This window comes from Diachasma alloeum, unplaced genomic scaffold (assembly GCF_001412515.2).
Source record: "Diachasma alloeum isolate Michigan unplaced genomic scaffold, Dall2.0 Dall_scaffold_00999, whole genome shotgun sequence".
Classification (NCBI taxonomy): domain Eukaryota; kingdom Metazoa; phylum Arthropoda; class Insecta; order Hymenoptera; family Braconidae; genus Diachasma; species Diachasma alloeum.
The window spans coordinates 148,350-165,521 of record NW_021681114.1 but is presented as its reverse complement, the minus strand read 5'-3'; the positions used below and the strand labels follow the sequence as shown (position 1 = coordinate 165,521).

Below are 17,172 nucleotides of genomic sequence, written 5' to 3'. Positions count from 1 at the left end.
AGATGAAGGGATAAAACAGATCGCAATCAGTTGAGGATTCAATTTTCAATCGATTGGCAACCGTTTCATCCCTTCGTCCTCATTAGGGAAGGAGAAATTGATTGTTATATTAAGGGCAGGATTCCGCCGCCCGTCGGCGTTTCGAACTGCGGTAGGTTTCCCTCACCTACTCGACAGCGAACATCACCGTTCGCTCCGCCTTCCGATTCCCCCATACGCGTTTCCCCCCACTCTGCGCCGTTATCGATGCTCTCACACGCTCCCTGTTTTACTTACAGGTACGTACTCGCTACGAAATTTTGTGGTTGAAGCGTTTCCATAGGCGCTAGCAATCTCCCTTAGGGCGCGTTTCGCAATCGACGTAGTAGCAGTAGCAGTACTGCAACCCTATCTAATTTTGCTTTACTGCAGCTACGGTAGTTGATTCCGAAACGCACCCATTATCTCTGGGGACAGCACACTAATTTTTGGGAGATTTTTTTCTCAGTGTACTTGTGTGATTCATATAGGGTGAACAGTCTAATTATGGAACATCTAAGGCTCTTTGGAGGTTCGAACAACGGTTTAAAAATACACTATTGTTTGAAAAAATATTTTTAAAAATACTGGTCGATTCCAAATTTAGTAAGTTTTAGAAAAAAAAAGAAAAACCATTATCATGAGAAATAATCGGGAAAAATGAAAAATGATGTTAAATCCAAAAGACCTATTACGGAACAGTCTTGCCAAATATGGAACATCGTGCGCCCCATTACGGAACATTAGAACTTTGTGAGACGGTGAAAGGTTAAGGATCCGAAGTCATAAGGATATTTTTGTAGAAAAATATCAACAAGTTCAGATTATAATTGAAAATTCGAATTGTGATGCAAATATTTTATTGACGTGGATACGTCTATGGTTTCAGTATAGGGGGTCATTTTGGGAAACGGTCCTTATGTGCAGCGCCATCTATCGGGAGTCTAGAAAATTTTAGACATGTCGAGGTATAGTCGCCGCCAGGAAAGAAGGAACTTGGATCTAAGTGATGGGGGACGTCAAGTCGTAGCTAAATTCGAAAGAAAGGGGATACCCAGCGACGATCCTTCTTTTCTGGCGAGAACTATAATTCGAGAAGTTTCTTGAAATTTCGAAAAAATTCAAGGAGTTTTGAGAAATTTCAAGGAAATTCAGGAAATTTCTAAAAAATTCGAGGGAGTACAAGAAGTTTCTAAAAAATTTGAGAGAATTCAATTTTCGGACGAAATGAATGCAAGAATATGAAAAAATGAAGCTTTTAGAATCATTTGATGATTATTAACTTAAGTAACTTCGTTCGGCATGTTAGCGGTTACACTGTCACATTTAACTACTTACCTATCGCAAAATGGCCGAAAATGGCATCTGGTAGGGTTTATTTCCATTATTGAGCGAGAAACAGCGGATAGACCACCAAATATATTCTCTTATCATGGAAGGAAATATCGACTTGATTAAAAAAAAAATTGATCAGGTAAATACTCTCGGAATCTGGGAAAATATTCAAGTGTTCCGTTAATTGGGGGCGGGGGGGGGTGTAGCGTCTCGCTACACACACACCAACGCGTAACACACACACGGATACGACACGCTGAGAGACGACTGGACATCGGTGACATCATCGCGCTCTGTCACGCGCCCAGTATCAAATACCTCTCGCTCACACCTATTGTATTCGCATCCGAATTCTTACCTGACGCGGATATAATATTCAGTCTGGCGCTAACCGCCAAATACTCAACGAGTCAACCAACCGACTCATCATCTGTACATACCGCATTCACGACAATAAACTAAATCTCTAGTGTTGCAAACTGTTGCCTCGCGTAGTTGATTCGTTATCTTCCCGAACAACCACAACCTTGAATCCTACAGGGGGGGGGGGGTGTTTCCTGCAATTGGACTGTTCACCCTATGAGATGTTCCAAAGAGTTTTGAATTTCATATATAGAATGAAAAATCAGTAATTCAATGGCATAAGGATTATGAAATTACGATAGTAATTTTTTAATAGTGAGCGTCAGTATTTTTCAATGATTTACCCAATATTTTACGATAGGATAATGTCATGGTAGTCTCCCGCCAAGCCGCCATGATTGAAAATGGCGATGGTACGACAATTATGGCGCTATTTACTGCGATAATTTTAGCGACATTATGCGCGATAGTTGGAACAATGCTTATTGCAGCCATGAACCGATAATTTTATCGACATGGAGAACGATATTAACGATCATATCAAGCCCCATTGACAATTGCGTCACCGGTTCCAACCATGGCGGTAGTCAATCGCACTGTAATTGGCTGAAGTATTGAAAAATTCTAATATTCACCATTTGAAAATCTATTATCAGAATTTATCAATTTTGGTACTATTAAATTTTCGATTTTCTACTCAATATATGCCTGAAATTTGTAAACAACGTGCCGACGTCACCCTGTATAGTTACCTAGATCCGGTTTGATTCGTTAATTTTTGTGGACGCTGTTCTTTACATTACTCATATTGAGTAAAATTCTCTTTGTTTTACCAGTAAAATAGTTCGAAGATCAAATTTCTGATAAAACTGGGTGATGAAGATGTGAACTGAAACGACATGTTTCACATCAACGTTTTCTACTTCCCTCAAAATATCCACCATCCATTCGAATTGCTTTTGAGTCTGAGTGACCCAAATGAAATAAATCTTTCGATTTCCCAAGTTCCAATGCTGATTTGTCTTATGGACGATATCTTTCAAGATTGATGCGAAAGGAGTCACTCCAATTCCACTTGCGATCATAATAGAAAGATTGTATTTGTTCCAGTTCTGATGGGATTCGCCGTAAGGACCATCGACGTGAATCTAGATCAACAAAATTATCAAATAATGTGAGTATCTATTCATGATCTTAATTTCCGATAATTTTTGCATTGAAAATGTGTGAAAATTTTTTAAAGTTAATGTTATAATGATTTCCCTTCGAGATTCTCGTTACTCTATTTCTTATATGAGGTATTCCATGGCAAATGAGTCAACGGCTGACCCTCTTGGAAATTGGAAATTGATCTCGATTTTTTATACAATTGTGGGAATAGAAAAACTATCTTTCAATTTTTTCAGTTTTTTTTTAATAGCCTTTTTCGGAGATATGAGTTTTTCTTTGTTCTTTAGTTCTTTTCAATAACTCCAGTTGTATTCATTCAATTTTGATTTATGTCACGTTAAAATTTTCGATTTTATACCGTCTCCAAGAATATTTTGAGTAATTTTTTTTCGACCCTGAGGTGTTCATTCAGTAATTCTTGTAACTCTTGTAATCAAAACAAGTATTTTGAGTCATCATATAAGTTGGCTTTCGTCATAGATCTATTTTATTTTCAATTTTTTTCTTTTTGAAATTCCCCGTATTTGGTCAGAATACCCCAAAATGGCGTTGATTGACTTTGATTATAAACAGTATGAAGTGAATTTGAATGTATACTTATATGTTAAATTTTTTTATACATAATCGAAGTCGAATTTTGAGGTGTTTTAAACGAATCCGCGGAATTGCGAGAAGAACAAAATAAAAATAACAGATCCAGGACGAAACCCAACTTGTATGACGGTTCAACATACTTGTTTTGATTATAAGAGTTACTGAAAAAAAGATGAGAAAAATAAAAGCTGACATAATTTTGAAAATTCAAGTTCTACAAATTTGTTTTCTAAAATTCGGTATGAGCACCTAGGGATTGGAAAAAAATTATTTAAAATCCACTTATAGATGGTAGAAAATGGAAAATTTTGAGCCGTCATAAATTGAAATCGACTGAATAGAACCCGAATTATTTAAAAGAAAAGAAAAAACAAAGTAAAAATCATATCTCTGAAATAGGCTGTCCAAAAAAATTTGAAAAAAATTGAGAGATAGTTTTTCGAGCCTCCCAATCGTAGAAAAAATCGAGATCAATTTCCAAAAGGGTGAGGGTCAGCCGTTAACTCATTTGGCAAGGAATACCTCATACACTGTGAGAAATATCGTCATAATATCACTAAACTAATTTCTTGCGCCAAATATCGCATATCTTGAGGATAAATTTCTTGGGATAAGAATTCCGAATAATATATCAGACAATGTCAGATTTCGGCGAAGTGTTCATGACTTGAGCATGAACATTTCATAATAAAGTGAGAATTCCTTCCCCCAAGAAATCGTGTCAGAAGATGAAAAAATGACTAAAAATATTAAAAGCTTCGATTCAGTGAATCAGGAATCAGAGACTTTCGTATTGAATGAATAGATAATTTATGCAAAGGAAAACCTCCTCATGTTAAAAAATATAACCGTCGCTTACGCTCAACCGCTTTAAGTCCGAAGAGAGGCAATATCTTCTTCTTATCCTTCTGTCAAACTGTTTTTGTTTTGTAAGGAATATGACCTCATTTCCAAAAAAGACACCACCGTTTCATTCAGAAACTTCCCCCTTAGCCCAAAACGCACCAATTTCTTGTCTGAAACCTACTATAAATTGATCACATATGTATGCGATGTTTTTCGCTCAAGAAATGATTTTTGTGATATTATGTCGATTTTTCTCTTATTGTATAGATCTTATTATTCCCTCAATTTCTACTCGGGATTATTCGGAAAATATAAATTCAATTGTACAACTATTGTGGATTCAATAAAAAACAAACCTTAGGCAATTCGGAAAGCTCCTTCCTTGCTGGATCAAGTTTATTTCTCATATTAATGGTCCAAGGTCCTACAGACCTGATGTGCACGGATAGAGTCGATTCATGTGGAGCTGAGCTTAACGTGAATGGATGATACTCATTAGTGTTGAGCGCCGGACAGGAAATCCTCACCCACTGTCCGGGTTTGTATTGAAAGTGTAATGGCTTCTGGAAAATCAAGCAAGTGACATTCGAGGGCAGAATTTCAACCTTCAGTAGCGGAATTTCAATAGTTTTCCTCGTAGCTGTGAATATTTTATCAATCGTGAACAATACCACAGGCCCAATGAAAAAATAATGGAAGTAGGGTCCTTGGACCAATCTTCCGCTTCCATGAAGAATCATTAGAATGAAAAAAACTGGATAGAGACAGTGGCCATAGTCGAACCACTTGTAGATTTTTCTTCTCACTACTGGCAGAGAGCAAAGGAAGATGATTCCAGTCACAAGAGTGAGTAACATTGCCGTGATCCCAGTCATTGTTCCCCAGATCCAGTATTGAAATTTCGGGAGCTCGTGAGATGCGTGAAAATAATTTCTAAATAAACATGTAAGGTCGTCCGCAGGCTGCGTCGATATGTAGTAAAAGTTGAACCCATGTCCGATGACGTGAATCAGGGTGAAGATGAGGGCCCAGCAGGCGATGTACTTATGCATTTCGATGGCCGAGTCAAAGGGAATATAAAACTGAAGGACCGTATCTCGGAGGATTGTTATTATGTTGTGACACATTGTTATCAATAGGCTGGAGAAGGCGAACATCATTGCCGAAGCCGCACCTCGAGTCACTGATACACCGAAGCTTGTGATCTGGCGCAGGCCATTGTGCTCTCTCAGAAATGTGTAATCTGGCGATTAAAAAATTGGTCAAGATGATTAATGGCCCTGACCCCAAGATGATCACAAAAATGAAGGGAGATTAATATTTTCAATTTCTATGAGCGTATTCTATTCACAGAGACAGGAAATACGGAAAATGTAGAGAAGGAAAATCAAAAATAAATTTAAAAAATCGATTTTTCAATCTTGAAAATTTCAAAACGTTTTTTTAATAATGAAGAAAAACCAATGTATTTTTTCTATTATCTAATTCCGATGGAAGAAAGTGACAACAGGAAGAGAAACGGGATATATTTTTTAATACATAAAAAAAATAGCAAAGAATTCAAATCGGCGATGAGAAATTTTGTCGGATTACTATTATGTAATAATTCATAGAATACTCACAATGAAATCTTTCAGCAAAGATTCCGAATAAAAGTATCGTATAAAGTACCACCCAGAAGATTTCTAGTTGTTTATTGGCCACGAATTTCATGACTGGGTGCCACCGACTATCATGAGCCTTTACACTTTTTACAATGTCTAAATTATCAGCCATCGAATCGATGGGTTCATTAGCATCGGTCGATCTCCCCCCAACCCTCATTCTTAGGTCTTTGGGATCAGCATACAACCCTTCTACAGTTCTCTTCACTTCCCCAATGAACTTGGACTTGACCGTCGTCTTTCCCGCATGCAACTTCTTGCTTGTTCCCTCAGCATTCACGTTGAACTCCAGCTCAGCATAGCTCAATTTATCATTGAATTCCCCAAGAATATTCTTGAAATCTAACAGATCTATTGTTTCCTTGCCAGCTAATTGCGCCTCTTCCATCATGGAATGAATCAATGAGTCCAATTTGTCATCAGAAATGTCAGCATTGACTGTATCCATGAAAGATCTTAGCATGTGTGCAAAGTCTTCGCGTTTCAGGTGTCCAAGTCCATTGATATCATACATATCGAACATTAATTTGAGTTTATCTTCAGCTGTTCCTTTCAGGAACAACACTAGCATGTCGATGAACTCGCGAAATGATATGAAACCGTTTTTATCAGTATCAATCAGGTTAAACATTTTTCTGACGAATTCTGAATCTGCTCGCATTGTCAGAGCCTCTGCGAATTCGAGGATCGTTAATTCCGTGTGAATCACTTCTTTAGCGACCTCGGAGTCGATTCGGAGGATCTCGTCTTCTGAATGAGCTATGTTGAAAGCCTGGAACATTTTATAAGCAACAGGTGAACGAATAAAAATCGATTTCAAATAAACTTTGCTGGGGAATTTTGTGAAATGCAACGATATTTCCTACAACTTTCCAATTGATCTATTAGTTTCAAAAATGCTTGAGACGAGGGGCTACTCACTCCATAATTAAGTGACACCATGATTTCGAAATGAAGTCGATTTTTGGTGATTTCAGCGGTAATTTCAGTGATTTCGGAAAAAAGGATTTCGGTGATTTCTAGCGTCACGGAAGGTGATTTCATGATTTCATTAATTCGAAATCCGTGATTTCAGAAAAATAAAGTTAATAAATACTAGAGTTGGGGAAAAACGGGTTGTGTCAAATTATGAAAATCAAAACTGGCAAGATTAACTGGCAAATAATAACGAATTCGTTTGATTCTATTTCACCAATCTTGAGCTAATGACGATGGAAAATGGTCCATTTTACCATTTTACTGTGACAGTGAGTTCGGCATTTTATTATCATCATTGGCAGCTGTGTCAATTTTAAAATCACGAATTACTTGCACTGTTCGTATCATATCAGTGCGCCACTGATTTCGGTGATGTCATTGATTTCAGTTGATTTCGGTGATTTCATGTGATTTTAGAGTGATTAAGGAATGATTTCATGCAAGAGTAGCGCCGTAATTTCGGAAGTGAATAGCCCCTCGGTTTGAGAAATAATTTCAATGGATTATCATATTTAAACTCATCTTCTATAATTATTTCATTGTCCATTGAAGTACCTGAGAAAAAACAACTCGAAAGAATTGTTCCAACTTCTTCTGTCTGACTTTCATTGTTACAGCTTGTTTGAGAACCGCGATTGTAGTGATTCTAGCAATTGTTTCCCTCTCCACCCCAATGTCTATCAGAAATCTCTCCAGCGTTACGACAAAAGTATTCCGTAGGTAGATCGATGCAAATTTGAGGACCAAATCATAATTGTGCTCAACTCGGAGTAATAAATAATGGCTTTCGTGCCCAATAAACATCTGCAACAGAGAACATTGGAAGTCATTTCCAAGCAATTTCAATCAATTTTGCCTTAAAATTATCTGTGATAACAGGATTAAGGCCCGGGTGGTTTGTCTTTCGAACCTGATCTTGGTTATTTTTTTTTATTTTGATCATTTGAAATGATCTCCAATTGCTATTCAGTTTTACATAGCCCAGGAGTCTCAAAAAATTATGATTGTACAATCAAAAAAACATTGAAAAAAAGCTCAACATTTTCAAAGAGCGTTTTTTAATAATATTGTGAAATAAACCCAAGAGGGAGGAAATTGCAAATTAATAATTTGATGTATCTAATGACTGTTAGGTCGTCATTTGTCACAGAAGTCAATGACTGTCAGATCCTTAGTCACCATGATAAATTATCCATTCACTATTTCCTCTCTATCAGATTTATTTCTTAATCTTTATTAAAAACGATCTTTGAAAATGTTCATTTTTTTCTACTTTTTTTGATTGTACAATCATAATTATTCAGGACTCCTGCGTGATGTAAAATTCAATGGAAATTGTGATATATTTTAGATTATGAAGATGGAAAAACAATGGAGATAACGTTCGAAAGATAATCCCCCCCGGGCCTTAAGCATAATATTTTTATGGAGATTACTTAGCAAACGTCGTCTTTCTTTAACCCTTGAGCGGTCGCACAATGAGTTAATTACAATTGACTGGCTAACCGGAAACATAAAAAAAAATTGACTTTGTCAATTGAAGTGTCTAAACAATTATAGTAGTTTTTAAAACAATATATTTCCCGAAATTTTCTAAAGAAAAAAAATTATTTTGGACAGATGAATTATTTTTCCCATACTAAATGAAGTTGCCCATGACGCGACGTTGCCGGAAACTCGCTAAACACGTCCGGGTAGTGTAGAGTGAATTCGGCAACACTAAAGCCTAAATAACGCGGCTGGGAATCTCCGCGGAGGTGACCAAGTCGCAGGGTCGCGTTTGGTGACCAGACTAAGGTTAAAAAATAGGATGAGCCGCCCAGTGTTATAGTTCTCCCAGTGACTAAAATTTATTTAGTTTGAATAATTCAGTTAGATCACTGGACGTATTGGGACACTGGTCAATTCACCCTATCAAAACATCTTTTCAAACCGTACAACTCTGTACTTTTGATAAACTCTTCTATGTCGATTCCATTCGAAGATATTTTCACAATAATGTCAAGACACAGACAAACATAATGTTTACTAGAAATCTCATTTGGAAATAAGAAAGGAAGGGAGGAAAGGAAGCACTTTCCGCCCTAGACTGGAAAGTACTCACTTTTCTCCCGCTCATCAAGGAGTAAAATACGAACTTTCCTTTCCATGCGTGTTAAAAAACCGCATGTGCACCTCGGGCGGAAAGTCTTGACTTTCCGCCCTTGATGCACAATATATACTATATCTTTTCCGAACAAATTGAACCAGAACTTACAAGAACTTTCTCACAAGCTCTGAGATCCAAAGCCCTTGTCAAATGCCCCAAAGTGTTTTTAACTTGTATCTGTTTACTAGTTCTATTCAAATGAACAATAACACATCTATTTGAAGAGGAAAAACCAATCCACTCGTAAGCCATGTGCATGTTAGCAGAGTCCTCTGCGCTCGGTGCATTCGCCAATTTTGAACGTATTTTGTCATTCACATGATGAAGTCGGAATAATTTAACGAGAATTAGAAGAAGAAATGAGCCAAAGAATACGGCTGTAGAAATGAAGGTCAGCATGTATGACAATTCACTGTTTTCAAAGTAATCATAGGATCCCAGGGGAGTACATTCCTCTGTCCTAGACGCATCCACTGGTGGTGCGTGCCAACATGGAATTGAAGTCCCATTCAAATGCTCACACTCTCCTCTGGTTACCAATTTTGAGCAATTTGGGTGTATCTCAGTATCCGATGTGGGAACTCTAAAGACATTTCTCGGCAGATCCTCTTCGTCTATATCTGTGACACTTATGAGAATGTCTCGGAAGGATAGTTTTCTCAGTCTGTTGATTTCATCATGTGTGAATAATCTGAAAATCATTATTTTTTTTTAAATTAATGGTAAGTAGAATGGAGAAGTGACTTTTTTCCTTCAATTGATTAGTTTAGGAAGAAATTATCAGGAGATATTTTTCGTAGGGGTGTGGGTCATGAAACAACTGGTAATTAGTGTATATAACTACTCCAACAAATTTTTCGAGGAAACTCAATTAAGTTGTCATTTATTGCCAATAGACATTGAAATCAACAAGAAAATTGAGCCGGACTCAATTAGGTAGATAACTTGAAGGGGGTTGACTGGGTTAAATTTTGATCTTTGTGAGTTCATAACAGCTGCGTCCCCGTCGCGAACCTTGGTAATGCTGAGTGCTGGTGAAGTTTGATACTTTAAAAATAAGTGCTTCACTACACGTTGAATTTATATGAACATCACATAATTGGAATTTAAAAAACTGCTTTTAGAAGGAAAAACGTAGACTGCACGGAGAGAAATGTTCAGTAAAAATTACGGAACTCACAATTCGCTCACCAATTACGCAATGGACTCAGAAAATTTAAGTGACGGTATCGTAATTTTTCACAGGAGATTCAGATAAAAATTACGGAATGCTCTGGAAAAATTCCGTGACAGTTCCGTAAAATTTCCTACCACCACATTTCGCTCCGAAATTACGGAAAAGATACGTAATTTTTATTGAATATTCCTCTCCATGTAGGAGGTCCCGTACATCTATATGAGCATACACGTTACTAAGTGTAATAGGTCAAGGAGGTCAAATTCATCTATAGCAGCCAGTTTCCGACACATTATACGTCGAAATACTTCAAGATCACACATAAAAACTTAATATTTACCTATCAGTATCCCGGGAAAATTGGAGTTGCTATATTAGCTAATTACCAAACAATTTTAGGTTTTTGAGGATGTTTATCCATTTTTCGAAAATCGATTGTTTTTATGTTCAAGGAAAATTCGGTAGTTTTTAGAACTGATGGAGGAGCATATGAAACCAATATTGATAACTAAGAAAAATAAGAAAAAGTTGTTTCTTTGGCGAAATGAAATAAGCCATTTTCATCACACTTTGAGAAAAGTGTCTTTCTCTTTTATGTATTCGAAAGGGTGACATGAGTTGCTGATATTATGATTTCATGAGGTTTCATCGATTGCGAGTGATTTCAATTAAAATTACCTGAAATCGATGAAATCCCAGGACTTCACTGATTTCACTTGATTTTCACTGATTTTATAGGATTTCAGTCCTGAGTGTGTCACTGATTGTGTGAATGATTTCACAAATGAATGGCCCTTCGGTTTTTGATATTTTTGTTTATAAACAGAGACATTAGGATTTTTATTTGATCAGAAACGTTGTACATTCCCCACCTTCCTCAATTTTATTTCTGAATAATCAACTCGGTGATTTATAGTACATTAGCGTATAAGGGCGCCAATTTCGTTTTCAACGAATGTGAAGGCGAACTCTTCACTCACATTCGTTGACAACGAAGTTTATGCCCGAGTGATCTATAATATTTTGTCACACCGTGCAGAAGTCGAGTTTGAAGCACACTGCGCGAAGCGCACAAGTTCAAACAAACGAATCAAAATAATCTATTGATTTTTTCCTATCAAGTATCGAATAGAATCTACGCAAAAAATAAATAGAATTTCAACGACAATCTCCTAGCATTTTAATAGAATACCCATACAAGTGGTACGGAATTTCAATAGAATTTTCTGTCGAATTCGCTAAAGTTTTCTATTAAATTTTTTCATATGTGTCACGCGATGGATTCTTTCAAGCCTCTTAATTAGCAACATTAATTATTTTTCACTAACCCATTGCTCTCATTTTCGAACCAAAATCGATCCCCATTCCGAATCCTCTCGAATTGATCAGCAATAATCCGCTTGAACAGTTCTCCTGGCCCATCTTCAGTTTCCATGATTCCCCCAACCCAAAGATCGATATCATAGAACTTATTTTTGTAGAGTTCCTTCAATGTTTTCCTGATCGTGGAATTAACTCTCACGAAATGAAACCAGCTTTTGACCGGATGCAGTTTGTAGAATTTTCTCACCGTGTTATAGTCAGGGATTCCATGATCACGAGCTCGTTGAATATTTAATGCCATAAGGTCACGACGTGAGAATTCCAAAGGCCCAAATACGCTTTTCCTGAGGTCGTCTACAATTTTATGATCTTCTGCTTCAGTCAACTGAACTACCATTCCTCTCAGAAGGTCCTCGATGATAATATGTCCATCAATTGTTTGACCACCTTGACGAAGTTTATTCTACGAAATATTTCATCAAGAGAATGAGAAAAATTTTCAGTTTTCTTATCTCTCATTACGATTCTTTTCGAACTCATTAAATATTGTTTTGACGCCATTCGAAAGCCAGGAAATTTCACGACTGAAAATCCGCCTGACAATCCCTCAATTTTACTACTTGAGGGGTTAATTCAAGAAGGAATTTCCGGAACAAAAAGTTTCTTTTTTATCTGGAGAGATCAGAGATACCGAATAATCGTTAACCAGTGTTTTCAGTCGGAAATTTCCTTATTTATGGAAGACTGTACACTCGAGCACTAAAGTTTGTGAACAGCCTGAACTTGCATTATATCCTGTGTATTCAATTCACGAACTTTAGTGTTCGACTGTATACTCTTAACTCAAGTAGTTTCCAAGATACAGCAATTTCTCAAAAATCGTTTTTCCTCAATATCTCGAAAACTACGAGACTGAATTGAATTTTTTTACCTCGAAATATAAGAACAGTTTAGTAACAATCAGCATTTTTCATTTTTACGGGGAATTTGTTCGATGCACGGTAAACTTCGAAATATTTAGATACGATGTCGAAATTTGGTGTGATCGGACAAGATTTACTGAGATCAAACCAAATCGAACAGGTGGTTTAGAAGATATTTCACTTTTTGTGAAAAACTGTTTTGTTCAATATCTCCCAAACTTCTAGTCCGATTAATTTTATTTTTTTTCAAAATACTCATCGTGCAGTCTCCTATCGCGATCAATCAAAATATGAATATCCGTTTTTCTAATTTTTTCAATTGAATGTCAATGTGACCTTCCATAATACTTGTAAAACTTGGAATAAACATCTGAAGTTCTGGCTACTACTAGTACTATAATTAGTATTACGGAGGGTTCGTTTACGGATTGCACACGGTAATCCTACGGGCGATCCCTGAACGCAGCGTCTTCACACAACTCGTGAATAAGCCCCCAGAGTAACTACTTCTTTACTATTTTATATTATCTAATATTTGATGAAATAACGATGTAAACGGGAACTGACTTGGAAAAAGATAAAAAGGAATTTCAGGGGAACATTTATTCTAGAACCATTGCTACATATCCATTCGGAAGCTTATGACCAATGGAATTGGTAGAGAGAGAAAGAAAAAAAGCTAATAACGTATAAAGTAATGGTAACATAGCTTCTGTCGTATAGGCCCGCAAACCCTGTTTTATTTTTCATTTTTTTATTCATTTTTTTTTTCATCAACTATGTGGTCTCAATTAAGGATGTTTAACCTATCAAGTGAGCAACTCCGTTGAANTCGCAATATTAATTTTTTTATTGCAGAGATTAAGGGATGAAACGGGGGTTGATGGATGGGGAATTTAATTCTCCATTCAATAGTCTTTGTTTCATCCCTTAATATTAATTAGTCGGCGAATAAATCAACTGAAAAATATAAAGTAAACATTGAGTACAAGGAGGACAAAAATCTCCCTCCAAACCTGTCCCTGTCACAGCGGGACTGCTACTACCGAGTTACTCACGCACCCGACTCACATTTACCGACAATTCGACCGGGACGCCGCCTTTCCCGTGGGGTACCAACTAACATTTTTGGAGTCAGTCAAACCCCCCGATCCGGGCCTCTACTCAGGTCTATCCTCTTTGATCCCGGCGTTGGGGGACAGCACACTAAAATTTTTGGGAGATTTTTTTCTCAGTGTATGCTTGCAGCACTGAATTGTCGTCACCGACTTTACCGACCTCAATCAGCTGTTGTGTGGTGTTGTCGCGTTGCCGACTCGTCATGGCGGTCAAATTTTTTTTAGAGGAATTCGAAAATCAATTGAAGATATCGCGCTTATATGGCCCGGTCGCCTACTTTTTCTCGTTGGCGATAGATTCTCCATAGTCTAAAGTAAATGGCTTGTGGTTTTTTTTCAATATCTTGAGTGTCTAACCCATGGAACATTTCGATCAAAGTTCACACGGTCACGTTTCTTCCATAAGCGTAATGTTACAAGGAGTGATTTTCAGGAATTAATTTCTCATTAGGATGCCCCGGTGGAAGGATTAACATTATTACTGACGTGTGGCTCGAATATGAACCTGACGTTTGAAGCAATATCAAAATTATTGCGAATAATGCGGGTTTTGGCTAAACATCCTTAAAATCGTCTGCAAGGTTTTTTTTTTAAATTATTCATTCACATTTCAGTTCAAAAATAAATCCACAATCGATTACCCTAAATGGTAATTCATAATTTTAAACTTGCTATATATACCACAGACCTAAATGGCCTATGCGTGGTGTTGATGATTGCAAAAAAATGGGATGGCGACAGTGCATTAATCCTTTCCTTATTTAACTCCTTCCGATGGTTCTTAAAATTAGTTCTATGTTTTTGAGGCCGTCCAACTCCCAGGTTTCACGGGCTGTTATCCATTCTAATCGGGACGTTTCGTTTATTAGGAGGTAGATAATGTCGACAAAAAAAATGGTGGTTATCCCCTTTAACTAGCATTTATGTCATTAGGCCCGATAAACCGCGATTCTAATCTCGCTTCGCTCGGTTAGATCGCGGTTTTCGGGCCCAATGACATAAAATAGCGTATATCACACGGCGATAAACGCATTATCTGGCGAATGTGATTATAGGCCTTTTGCGTAGCTCTTCATGTGTGGGTTTTTGCTTTGCATGTGTTGTGTACATACGAGGACTCTCTACCTAAGTTATGCACAGTATCCGAAATAGATGGCGCTGATTAGCATATATGTACATGGTTACACATGCTCAAATCTTGATTGTATGCCACTAACGAGCTGCGCAAGAGGCGTATAATCCTCGCCTTCCCTGGCGGATCCCCCGATGGAGATTCGATCGACTGTCGATTGTAGAATCGAGTTGATCAGTATATCGATTCGTATGCGAGTGTAGTTCGATTCAGATCTCAGATTATTGATGGAATCGAAGATGAATCGACTTCATAGGAAGTCGATAGGTAGTAAATTTCAAATGACAAAAATTTATTGCACCAAAACTTGAACGGCTCATGGGGTGGTCGATTATGAAAGACTAGGTCCATAACGCGCGCGGTTGTGCGCATTTACGAACAAACAGCGCTTTAGCGCTGAGAATTGGTCTGATTACAAATACCATAGAAAAACATTAAGAAGCTATTTTCGTTTACCATAAAATATAAAAATTCAAAAAAAATTAAAATTTATTTTTAAAAAATCCGAACCGCAAGAAGAGGATGACATCACTATCATATGACAGGTCATATGATGCATTCGAATTTTCAAATCTGAAAATTTCATGCTATCATCGGAAGTCAGCTGCACTCTTAAGTAACTCGATTGAGTAGATTTGTCTCGATTCAGTAGATTTGTCTCGTACAAATTCAAATTCAATTCAAATTCTCGTACATTCAAAACCAATTAAAATCTCTGTAACTTGATCTCACTCATATAAAACTTTTATGGGCATACACCACAATATTTCCATCATTTCTAATTTATCATTCATTTTATCAATTAGTATATCATCAAATCATAAACAAATCATAAACAATTCATAAAATCAAAAATCAAAGTTATCTTCCTCATCGACAAATCATCACCATCATCATTATTATTATCATCAACATCATCATCATAATTATCCCATCAATATCATCAATTTCTTCAATCAATCACTACATTCATTGATACAAATTGATAGCCAGCAAAGGAAAACTCTCCGGTGTGTTGATAACAAGATAAACTCGAAACCTCCTTCACGTATTTGCTTCAAACCAGATCTGAAAACAGGAGAAGAATAAAAATCACATGAGAATATGTTTTATTCAATGGAAAAATATTTTTCCAATATTTAAGAACAATTGATCTCTAACAACATCAATTACAGCTAATTTTCATCTCTGTCCTTCTCTTTCTCATAGGGAAAAAAAAACTGTAGAAAATGAAATCAAGCAAATCATGTTTAATTGTCAAAAATATCGTCTAACCAAGTGATACGATATAAATGAATCAAATCTCGTTTTGGTGTTGGAGAATTGGAGAAATATTTGAACGTTTAGTAAAGGAGGCAATTCTACTCTACGATTCACGAGTTATTTTTTTCCCCTTTCTTTTCTCTTCTCTTTACGTAGTTCACGACTACCAACTTTTTTTTCCAACTGAAAAAGAAGCTAACGGATATATGTAAACACGTATAAAACTCGATAACTTTAAGATTATTTCTTTTTTTCTACTTACATAATTTCCACCAGGAAGACAACGAAATGTCACTGCAGTTATTCACTGCAGTTATTAATAATAATCTACCAGGAAGAAAACGAAATGTCACTGCAGTATTAATAATAAAAACTTCTTAATTTTAATACAATTTTCTCTTCTTTATTCATTAAAATACACATCGATATTTCTTCACTCCCATAATATTCTCACACTCCTATAATATATCTCAGATCTATAACGCGCGCGGTTGCACGCGTTCACAAACAATTCGCGCTTTAGTGCTGAGGGCCAGTTTTTGGATTAGGAAACCACGGTTAGACCTCGGTTAAAGTTAGGTGAATCGTGGCGCTATTGACTGGATCGTGCATTTTATGCGCAAAGCAAAAATCTTCGAGCTCAAAGCCCTGAAGAGTTCTTTTCGTATCAATACTACATGAATAAGAAATTCCGTTAAATCATTGATTTTGTTTCTATGAGTTCATGTTTTTCAATAATTGAATAATCATTTATTACTCGCGATGAAAATCAAAGAGTTATTGTTTTCTGTCCATATCGACAGCTTAGTAACAGAGTCATGTAACTACAAAAAACCATCATTTCCAGAAAAAAAATGACGTATTTCCAAAAAATGCGCTATTTATGCTCAGTATTCGAAAAATCATCGAAATAATCATTTTCAATTTATTCTTGATCAGAGTAACGTATCTTCAATCATTTTCGTTCAAACAACCGTTAGTTCCACTCACGTTCTTTTGTTCCAAATAGATGTTAAACTTTCAAATCATCAAAAAAATGGAAAATGTACGGACTTGTGAGATACGTTGTTATGACCTGTAGGTGTAACAAATAAATGTATCTCCCACAAACCGTTCCAA

The 17,172-nt window shown here is 36.6% G+C and overlaps 2 protein-coding genes across 3 annotated transcripts in view; one reads left to right on the top strand and one right to left on the bottom strand.

Moving 5' to 3' along the window:
• LOC107045560 (GPI mannosyltransferase 2) overlaps positions 1-17,172 on the top strand; it is a 52,697-nt gene that overhangs the window by 8,999 nt on the left and 26,526 nt on the right. For both annotated transcript variants that reach the window (XM_015267867.2, XM_015267866.2), the window contains one exon: positions 2,827-2,890. The gene's annotated coding sequence lies outside the window, so the exon portion shown is untranslated. The remainder of the gene's footprint in view (positions 1-2,826; positions 2,891-17,172) is intronic.
• LOC107045559 (dual oxidase) overlaps positions 1-17,172 on the bottom strand; it is a 49,134-nt gene that overhangs the window by 8,566 nt on the left and 23,396 nt on the right. The window contains exons 6-11 of the mRNA XM_015267864.1: positions 11,623-12,080; positions 9,226-9,808; positions 7,524-7,772; positions 5,949-6,762; positions 4,683-5,569; positions 2,550-2,864 (exon numbers count right to left, since the gene is read on the bottom strand). Coding sequence (XP_015123350.1) covers positions 2,550-2,864; positions 4,683-5,569; positions 5,949-6,762; positions 7,524-7,772; positions 9,226-9,808; positions 11,623-12,080 — 3,306 coding nt within the window. The remainder of the gene's footprint in view (positions 1-2,549; positions 2,865-4,682; positions 5,570-5,948; positions 6,763-7,523; positions 7,773-9,225; positions 9,809-11,622; positions 12,081-17,172) is intronic.